The 11,136-nt window shown below is 34.9% G+C and overlaps 1 protein-coding gene across 1 annotated transcript; it reads right to left on the bottom strand.

Annotated features, from left to right (window-relative positions):
- Window positions 1-4,862: 4,862 nt before the first annotated feature.
- LOC132547463 (uncharacterized) lies at window positions 4,863-7,814 on the bottom strand. The gene is made up of 4 exons (XM_060211218.1): window positions 7,628-7,814; window positions 7,288-7,464; window positions 6,868-6,978; window positions 4,863-6,473 (listed from the first exon to the last, which is right to left on the bottom strand). Exons 1-4 carry the CDS (start codon window positions 7,736-7,738, stop codon window positions 6,447-6,449), a joined length of 426 nt encoding a protein of 141 aa, XP_060067201.1. The 5' UTR covers window positions 7,739-7,814; the 3' UTR covers window positions 4,863-6,446.
- Window positions 7,815-11,136: the final 3,322 nt, after the last annotated feature.

Genomic DNA, 11,136 nt, shown 5'->3' with positions numbered 1-11,136 from the left:
TTAAATAAAAGCTGATTGTGTAACACATATACAAACTGCTCAATAAAATACCTGGCCCCAGGGATTAAAAGAAACTAATTGTGTAACACACATACGAAATGCTCAATCAAATCTCGGGACCCAGTAATAAAACACTGACTGTGTAACACTCATACAATTTGCCCAATCAAATCTGGGGAGCCAGGAATAAAAAAGATGATTGTGTAACACACATACACACTGCTCAATCAAATCTCGGAAACCAGGAATTAAAAGAAACTAATTGTGTAACACGCATACACACTGCTCAATCAAATCTCTGGAGCCATAAATTAAAAGAAACTAATTGTGTAACACACATACAAACTGCCCAATCAAATATCGGGAGCCAGGAATAAAAAGCTGATTGTGTAACACAAATACAAACTGCCCAATCAAATATCGGGAGCCAGGAATAAAAAGCTGATTGTGTAACACAAATACAAACTGCCCAATCAAATCTCGGGAACCAGGAATTTAAATAAAAAGCTGATTGTGTAACACAAATACAAACTGACCAATCAAACCTCGAGAGCTAGGATTTAAAAGAAACTAATTGTGTAACACACGTACAAACTGCTCAATCAAATCTCGGGAGCCAGTTATAAAACACTAATTATGTAACACACACTGAAACTGCCCAATCCAATATCGGGAGCCAGGAATAAAAAAAAAGCTGATTGTGTAACACGCATACACACTGCTCAATCAAATCTCAGGAGCCAGGGATTAAAAGAAACTAATTGTGTAACACACATACGAAATGCTCAATCAAATCTCTTGAGCCAGGAATTAAAAGAAACTAATGGTGCTAAAGGACCCTGTCGTCTGTCGGACTGAGTAAAAAGACCCTGTCGTCTGTCGGACTGAGTAAAAAAACTTTGTCGTCTGTGTCTGTCGGACTGAGTAAAAAGACCCTGTCGTCTGTCGGACTGAGTAAAAAGACACTGCCGTCTGTCGGACTGAGTAAAAAAACTTTGTCGTCTGTGTCTGTCGGACTGAGTAAAAAGACCCTGTCGTCTGTCGGACTGAGTAAAAAGACACTGCCGTCTGTCGGACTGAGTAAAAAAACTTTGTCGTCTGTGCCTGTCGGACTGAGTAAAAAGACCCCGTCATCTGTCGGACTGAGTATAAAGAAACTGCCGTCTGTCGGACTGAGTAAAAAGACTCTGTCGTCTGCGTCTGTCGGACTGAGTAAAAAGACCCTGTCATCTGTCGGACTGAGTAAAAAGACGCTGCCGTCTGTCGGACTGAGTAAAACGACACTGCCGTCTGTCGGACTGAGTAAAAAAACTTTGTCGTCTGTGTCTGTCGGACTGAGCAAAAAGACCCTGTCGTCTGTCGGACTGAGTAAAAAGACACTGCCGTCTGTCGGACTGAGTAAAAAAACTTTGTCGTCTGTGTCTGTCGGACTGAGTAAAAAGACCCCGTCATCTGTCGGACTGAGTATAAAGAAACTGCCGTCTGTCGGACTGAGTAAAAAGACTCTGTCGTCTGCGTCTGTCGGACTGAGTAAAAAGACCCTGTCATCTGTCGGACTGAGTAAAAAGACGCTGCCGTCTGTCGGAATGAGTAAAAAGACCCTGTCGTCTATCGGACTGAGTAAAAAGACCCTGTCGTCTGTCGGACTAAGTAAGCGACTTTCGTCAGACCAGTGGACTCCTCACCAAAACCTCATAATCCGTGTCGAATTATCACGTGCCCATTGCAGTCCTCCGAGCTTATTGTCAGTGATGAATGGGACATACTTCTACCTTCTCTATCTGTTGTCTTTCGAGGTCTGCTAGAAATGGGACGGTCTTTAAAACTGTCGGTTAGGTTTTAAAAAACGCTGCATTATACGGAAAATAACGGAATTGCTGACATTAGAACGTGTAGCTTTTTGACTGTATGTTATATCATATTGAACCATTCCATAACCTTGCCATCCATCAGCATTTGCCCAATTTAAAGTACAGTATGAGGACAAGTATGATTTTCCAGTAAAACACGTGCAAACGCAGCTTTAGGTGGCGAAGCAAACTTGTGTTTTGTTAGAGTACGTGGCGCCCAAGCTCAATCCGGGTTATCTTTAAGTTGGGTATTTGTAGCATACGGCACCAAACACACATATGGACACTGCAAGGAGTACAACAAAATCAAATAGTACGTGCTTTGTGCAATAGCCGATTTTCACGTAAATGTTTGATATTTTTCAATCTTAAAAAGAAAATAAAAGAAAACGTGACATATCAGATGAATAATTTCACCCTTGCGTCCAACCTGATAAAAGATGAAACATGATCTTTATCGATTATGCAAATAGTAACCTAAAACGACCGTATACATTTTAATATCCGTAAAATGCCAACCAGGCAGATATAAGAAAGGTCCCCATTCCCTGTAAAATCCACGCTCATTGAATATATCGTAAACAAATTAAAATCTTTCATATTCAAAATGACATTGATTCCCGTGAGTGGGTGTCAATGTGTTGATATATCAGACCGGGAATAAAAACACCAACTTGTCATTACTGCTTAGTACAACGGATCAGCAATGACAGGATACACGAGTCAGGTATTACATCGGGGACGTGGCCGCAAATTATATTGCTCACAATAATCTGTGGAGATTGAGCTTTAAGCTCTTACGAATGGATACCCACAGGTCACGCACTGATCTAGATACAACAAAAACAACCTTCATCCACGGCTTCCAATCACAACATCTCCAAAATACGTGGTTGTGTTGCAGCAGCGGCGTTAGGTGTCATTTCTTTACCAGATTTGGTATTTGTTACGGTCGTAATAATAATATTTTCTTGTTTGGTAATGAAGTTGTACGTGTTTGATGCGCTTTAGTATGGCTGGTGTTGTTAAACTTGTTCTCATTTCAAGTGGTGGGTATTGTGAATAAAAGAGTCCGGAGACGCTAACCCTTCCGGAAAATCTGGTTTCATTCCACCTGTACTTTATCGGTGGTTTCCGTGCAAATCTTTCGTTTTCGTTTGTAAATAGTTTTGTCCTATATTTTTCAGATTTGAACCTGAATTCATATTCCACGTAAAAGACATCACTAGAATCTACACGTAGGTGGAATTCGAATTTATTTATTATACAGTGTGGTATAGACACCGTCTCTGTACTGACTAGTAATCACAAGTTCGGAAGTTATTTTATAAACGCCTTGGCTGTATATCGGAATTGCATTAGCCCGTATAAATATTTAGATAGATAGCATGAAAGCTTGCATTCCCTGTGTATTATAATGCCACTTGCTTGTAATGCTTAATATGTTTACTACTTACTAAATTTAGCCTTTAAATCGACAGATCTTTATCCACAACATGGATTTTGCCGCTTGGTCATTTTTTTTTGTTGTTTACGAGTTGGGTATTTTCTCTTCTTTTCCGTTCTTTCTATTTGAATTCAAAGTGGGCACATCCAATCGATTTTAACAAATTTTCACAACAACGAGCTTCTAACAGTGAGAGTTATGACTTTGATTTTGAAGTAAATGCCAGTTTTTTTTCTGGAAATTCGTTGAGCTTGGACCTAGAAACACCTTTCCATTAAATATCATGCTGCTCAGACTTTTAGTTTACCAGAAACATTTTACAGATTTCAAGACATTTGATCACTGTGACCTTCAATACTGGTCCAAGTCATTTTTCACAAACGTTAGTCATCATACTAGGAACCTAACAGCCAAATACCATTCTTTTACAACTTCTGGTTAGTCAGAGAAGTCATCGAAAGGTTTACACATTTGACGCATGTGACTTTTAATAAGGATCAAAATAATTTCTTTGTTTCTTTTCGCAAAACTTGTTGGGCTTCATCCTAGGAACCCAACAACTAAATATCATGCTTCTGTGCCTTTTGGTTAGTCAGAAAGAGTCGTTTAAAGATTTCAACAAATTTGACCCCTGTGACTTTTAATAAAGGTCAAGTTCATTCCTTTTCACAAACTTTGTGGGGCTTCATCCTATGAACCTATCAGCCGGGTATCATAATTCTACACCGTATGGTTTGTCATTTTAAGGTTTTAACCAGTTTTAACCCTGTGATCTTAAATAATCGTATTTAATTCCAGGAACCTATCAACTAAATAACATGCTTTTGTGCCTTTTGGTTAGTCAGAGGAAATCGTTAGAAGATTTAAATAAATTTAACGTCTGTGACTCTGAATAAAAGTCAAGGTGACTTCTTTTTTCGAACTTTACCGGGATTCTTTCTAGGTGTACCTATCACTTAAATATCATGCTTCTGTGTCTTTTGGTAAATCAGAAGAAGTCGCTGAAATGTGTAAACCAATTTGAACCATGTGAATTCAAATAAGGGTCAAGTTCATTCCTTTTCACAAACTTTGTGGGGCTTCATCCTATGACCCTTTCAGCTGGGTATCATACTTCTACAACGTATGGTTATACAGAAGAAGCTGTTGAAATTAAATTTATCCCAGCAACCAACCAGACATTTACTATGGCATTTGGTCTGCTGGTTATTGACAGGAAATTGTTTAAATAGAAAAGTTGACACAGGATGTTCCAGCGACTAATACTGCACCACAGTATAAGCTTACCTGGCCCCCAGTCAGCTTTTTCTTTCTTTTCCTTTTCTGATCAGCCCCAAATTCAAAAGGGCACAACTAGGGCTCAATGGGAATTTACATAAAATTTTAAAAATATCTGTCCACTACTTCTCAAGAAATCGCAATAACAAGATTTTTTTATGATCGATGGATGGACAGACATCCTGATGATGGACCTTGGAGCAGAGGTAGGAAGACTTTAACGTCCAACTATCTATTGATGGTAGTCTAAAAAACTTATTAGTATCTTAAATAACTTAACACTTGACTTCCATTGTATCTTTTATTGCCATTATACAAATTTATGTGTAAGATTACTCACTAAAACATGTTTAAAATACTGAGATAAAACTATTTGAGATCTAAGAAAAACATCAATATAAACAAATGCATATAATGCAAAACATACACAAAGATATTACAATGTAACTCTACCATTACTATGAAGGGGGCAGTTGTCGACATGGGAAGTGTTACCTTTAACACACTTGTACACTCTTCATTTACACTCCCTACTAAAAAAATTCACAAAGTATACAATATCTAGTCATATGTATACTAGCACACATATGGGTCTATTTCAAAGAATATGATACAAAATCTGAACAACTCCAATAACTAACAACAGACCACTAATCAAAGACCATTCTACATGATGTGATTGATGCAAACACATTAGTATTTTTACACAGAAAGGGGAATCAACTAAGTATATAGTTTGCCTTTCTTAATCACCCTAAATCATTTTGTGTGAATTTTTCCACATACGGTACATAGTTTTTAAACCAAAAGTCCTTGTTCGGTTAGAGTATCACCCAATGGTTAGTGAAAATTTTCAATATCAACAATGCCAGAGATAATGATTGGTCAAATGGACATACTTTGAATTTACTGGGTGCAAACAATTTGATTTTGTATTCACAACCCAATGGTTAATTCTAACCAATTAAACAAGTCGACTTGAGATACAGCCTGGTAACGAAAGGCTTTAATCATCTTTTGTGCCATAATGGACTAGGGGAAGCAACTCACTAATTGTCAATATCAGCACAGAGAGAAAATATCATATGATATTGATGAAACAGTCATTCAGGTAAAGTTTCAATAATTCCATAACCTTTCATATCTTTTACAGATATATTGCAGTGATAAGAAGATTTAAATCCTAATTCCAAATATTTGTGGCAATTACATGTGTATCAACACCTGAAAAGTCCATATCTTTACACGAGATGTAAAATAAAGGCTGTTAACTTTATCTGGCTTGACCACTCCATATATAAATGAGTATGAAAACAGAAACATAGAAATGAATTATACTGGACAATGTGTTATCAAACAGTATACACACAAACTTTGTGTAAAAAAATGAGACATTTATGAGAAGTCATGCTCTATTAATGTGGGATAGGATGAGAATGATACCTCTATAGTTTACAGGTTGTTGACCAGATTTCCTCAGTCGATAACACGATTGCACTGCTATGTCTGAGTTACACAGATTTTGATTGTATTAACTCATAAAGGCAGTGTTATTACTAGCTTTATTTAAAGTTCTTGATTAAAGAAAGCTTGTGTACCAACTCCTTTAACAGACATGAAATAAACTTTTTTACAGTTTTCATATATTACTTTTTGTTTCAGTTTGTCAAAGATTCAACATTGAAACTGGTGTATTGTGTTTATACAGTACAGCAACTGATATAGAGAACAGAATTGTAAAGGACTGTCACAAAATATTAATACCATGTCTCCGTGTTGGCCCCAGTATAGAAATATCATCAGCAAAGTCCTTCTCCCTGAATTAGCAGTAGCATGGCACATTTGTGTACATCAAAATGCCTTGGTTATCGTCATTGAAATAGGTGTTGAAAGTGTCCCTGAAACATAGTTAGATATTGTATACATGTACATTACACTAGATGTTTGGTTAATCCTACACTAAGACAGGGTCAAATATTATATAAGAACATTAAACAATATTATATGTGAACATTTAACTAGTAAATTCTTTTACGAGATTTAAAGAAATGTTGATTTTACAATTCTCAATATACAAGGCGAACTCTTGGCAAATAGAACAAACCAACCAATCAAAAAACACAGCTATGGAAACAAATTCACAAATTTAAATGAATTTATTTTTAATGATGATCTTATCAGTTGTCTGTTTTAATCAAAATGTTACAAAGGTCTACATCTGATAAACTTGAATAAAAATACCAGGTAGAGTTTAGACAAACACATCAACTGGCACAGATATAGATTTCTTACCCCTTGACCTGCCTCACAACGTGAACACTTTGTGATCCTTTGTCTGTTGCTTTCACAAATACTGTTGTTGTTGAGATTATTGTTAACATAATGCTGCTCTTCAGAACTTATCTGTGGTTTGGAAATAAAAGATTTGATTTACATATACCCAATAAACATAACATCTTTTTAAGTAGAATAGTTTACTTCAGACATTGACATAATGATGTGTTAGCAATATTTCTAAATATTCAATTGAATGCAGCATAGAAAAATCTTTCCAGGCATTGCCAGCTGACTCTCATTATCTATAATGCAGTACAGAATCAGTTATGAAACATTGCGCTTTGATTGCATTGGTTACCATGATTTATATAATATTTCTAAATCATTTTTTAAAAATCTTAAATTCAATTAGTTGAAATATACTTGTACATGTACCTCCATAGGACAGTCATCTGTTGGTTGTGCAATGCTTGGTGTTGGAGTTGGATGTGATGGTGGAAGGTTGATTGACATCTTGGTGGTATTTATGGGCATAGAGTTATAAATCTCCTCCCGGATCGTTGTGAGGCGTACTTGGTTATTACTATCCTGGGTACCGGTGCAGACCCTCTTCTGTAACATTTAAAACCGAAGACTTGATGATCATGACAAAGGAAGGGAAGTAAATCAAAAACATAAGTTAAGGCATAGGGGGTGCAACAATCCCAAACGGATATTAAGCATTTTCAATGAAGATGTCGCTAACTTCAAAAGATTAAGGCCCAGATATACGTACCGGTAAAAAATATTGTGAATCGGATAAGATGCGATGCTGAACGTTTGCCGCTTGGTGACAAATCTCTTGATTCATAAACGGATTCTTCCTTTTCCCTGGAGATGCGAACATGACGATGAGTATTGATGGTTCTTAAATGAATAAATGATGTATTCAGATTGCTTTCAAGCATTACTTTAAAGAGTTTTCATAGCAATATCAAAAGAAAACACCTGTTCATTGTTTATATTTTCGTTTTGGCGCGGAAATGAATTCTAAGCATGCGCGAAGGATGTTGTAAATACAAAATAGGTGTCGAGCAACGGCAATTTTCGGATTTAAAAGGATTCAATACAAATTAAAAAAAAAAAACAAAGGAAAAAAGTAGAATAAGACATTTGAATTTTTATATATCCTGGAACTTACATTCAGGCTTGCGAATCGTTATCAACATTTTGTTGAATTCAGTAATTAGGAATGTGGTTTTGTGGTAAGAATAGAAAAGGAAGCTGACTGTTAAGATATTTCAGTTCTGAAGTTCTTTTGCATTTCAGTTTAAACAGGTGTAATGGTGGCTATGGGTATGAAAATCCCCACAAAGGGCAAGATGTATAAATCTGAATGATTCAACCATCAAGATTAGTTTATTTATAGAACGTTATTGAAATATCTGCACGTACCGTTTTACCGGTTTGAATTTCACTTGATTTCATACAGTTGGACCCAGTAAATATACAATGGTACATGTAGGCTAATAATTAATATTTGAATGTTAAAACTAAGTTGTTATCTATTTCAATAACAAATAACGAAATAATTAAATTTCAAATGGACTTATTTCAATGAAACCGACATCTGTGATACGAAAAAAAAACACTTTCTCAATAAGAACATGAAAAATACCATCAAAGTTTAATTGACAGTGTCGCATCTGCATCAAGTGTAAAAGGCATCCTATAAAAAATCTGTAAATAAGAATGGAGTGGACCTAAATATAGAATTTAATTTTGTGTTTAATGTATGTTTTACATGTCAATGTAGATTTCAATGTTGTGTTTAATGTATGTTTTACATGTCAATGTAGATTTCAATCTTGTGTTTAATTTATGTTTTACATGTCAATGTAGATTTCAATGTTGTGTTTAATGTATGTTTTACATGTCAATGTAGATTTCAATATTGTGTTTAATGTATGTTTTACATGTCAATGTAGATTTCAATCTTGTGTTTAATGTATGTTTTACATGTCAATGTAGATTTCAATCTTGTGTTTAATGTATGTTTTACATGTCAATGTAGATTTCAATCTTGTGTTTAATGTATGTTTTACATGTCAATGTAGATTTCAATGTTGTGTTTAATGTATGTTTTACATGTCAATGTAGATTTTAATCTTGTGTTTAATGTATGTTTTACATGTCAATGTAGATTTCAATATTGTGTTTAATGTATGTTTTACATGTCAATGTAGATTTCAATCTTGTGTTTAATGTATGTTTTACATGTCAATGTAGATTTCAATCTTGTGTTTAATGTATGTTTTACATGTCAATGTAGATTTCAATGTTGTGTTTAATTTATGTTTTACATGTCAATGTAGATTTCAATGTTGTGTTTAATGTATGTTTTACATGTCAATGTAGATTTCAATGTTGTGTTTAATTTATGTTTTACATGTCAATGTAGATTTCAATGTTGTGTTTAATGTATGTTTTACATGTCAATGTAGATTTCAATATTGTGTTTAATGTATGTTTTACATGTCAATGTAGATTTCAATCTTGTGTTTAATGTATGTTTTACATGTCAATGTAGATTTCAATCTTGTGTTTAATGTATGTTTTACATGTCAATGTAGATTTCAATCTTGTGTTTAATGTATGTTTTACATGTCAATGTAGATTTCAATGTTGTGTTTAATGTATGTTTTACATGTCAATGTAGATTTTAATCTTGTGTTTAATGTATGTTTTACATGTCAATGTAGATTTCAATATTGTGTTTAATGTATGTTTTACATGTCAATGTAGATTTCAATCTTGTGTTTAATGTATGTTTTACATGTCAATGTAGATTTCAATCTTGTGTTTAATGTATGTTTTACATGTCAATATAGATTTTTCTGGGATCTGGTATTGAGGATCTTAACTAGTCCTGCACCAGAAATAAACTTAACTTCAACTAGCAGTTATGTATAACAAATGCCCCGCATACCATCAGTATAACTCTGTCACCTCTACATGTTTATAGATATAATCTGTATGATTAATATAGGCAGGTTTTTCTCACTGTAGGTGGTGCCTAGTTAGTGTGATGTACAAACATATGAAGATCGCGCATGAAAGTTCTTTCGAATATGGTCACTGGTCGAGAATATCTATGTCTTGTTACGGATTGGTTTACCTGTCCAAAATTGTCATTTCAACATTATTTATTTTGACCGTTTTTGGGTCCTCTTCCTCGACATCCGTAGTCTTCGTCCCTCCGTCACTGCCTAAATGTAGGAACGGAAACAGCTACATGAACAGCACGTATTCGCAGTGACACGTGTAAGGTGTTCTATTCACTTGTTTCGTTAAACCTTTAGAGATGAAATCCTTAAGACCTGCACCCAAACAAACTACATTTAACTGTCTTATGCCATACATCCTATACATCTTGTAAGTCACATGTTTTTCACGTGTCTTCAACTGTATATAAAACTTCAAATCAAAAATCATCAAATAAGATTTATTTATTCTGGGTACCGAACGTTTGATATGTAGTGATTGGCCAGTCACCTGTCGTCTGAACTTTAACAGGTTAACATAAAGGACATTGTATATCTACATCGTAAATCATACTGTCTCTATTTCTAACACTGTATTACTATAAACACTACGCTAACTTTACTAGCTCTTCAGACAGGTCTATTAGCACTTTTATTAAACTCGTTTCTGTATTGCCTTCTGTATGTTATCGATGTGCAAGGTATTTAAAATGATAATCTAAATACTGCGGATCTGTTATCACACCAATGACCCATTTGTTCTAACTAAGTAATGTTTAATACGACCATAAAGTTTCTTGTGTCTTGTATCATAGTAATATTTTCTGGCGTAATAATGACAGTTTTTCCCCATAGCTTCTGTTATTTGCTTTAAAAAAAACCCCACTGCATTTGATAAAAATCTTGACTTTGACACGTGCTAGTTTCAGGTATGACGTTCATTTCAAAGTCAGAGATTGACTCAAGGTTGTATTGTATGTCAATGCACGGACACCTTTCTGAAAGATGCGATTGATAAACGTTTTTCCAGGGTTAGTTGAACTAATCATACAAGTAATATCGGCCGAAGGGATTATCGAGACACTTTACACTGTCTTTCTCGATTTCAGTTAGTGACTTCATCTTTGTTTTATGTTCTTTGTATGTGATACAACTTACGTGTTTGTGTCTTGATAAAAGGAGCATGTCTGTTTATTTCCGTTTATTCTTTCCCGGTAGTTGGTTTTGCCTCTACATTCAATCCTGTACTTCCGGAAGTGGA

Source organism: Ylistrum balloti, unplaced genomic scaffold (assembly GCF_031769215.1).
Source record: "Ylistrum balloti isolate Yb309-2 unplaced genomic scaffold, AGI_CSIRO_Ybal_v1 Utg369956, whole genome shotgun sequence".
In the NCBI taxonomy this organism is placed as follows: domain Eukaryota; kingdom Metazoa; phylum Mollusca; class Bivalvia; order Pectinida; family Pectinidae; genus Ylistrum; species Ylistrum balloti.
This window is presented reverse-complemented; position numbering and strand designations above follow the sequence as displayed.

Bases quoted from the DNA above. Each gene is read 5' to 3' on its own strand.
- LOC132547463 (XM_060211218.1), bottom strand. From the start codon at position 7,738: ATGTTCGCATCTCCAGGGAAAAGGAAGAATCCGTTTATGAATCAAGAG. The intron at 6,979-7,287 runs GTACATGTACAA...TCCAAACCACAG, and splicing joins CAGATGACTGTCCTATGGAG to ATAAGTTCTGAAGAGCAGCA. The intron at 6,474-6,867 runs GTAAGAAATCTA...ACTATGTTTCAG, and splicing joins GTTGTGAGGCAGGTCAAGGG to GGACACTTTCAACACCTATT.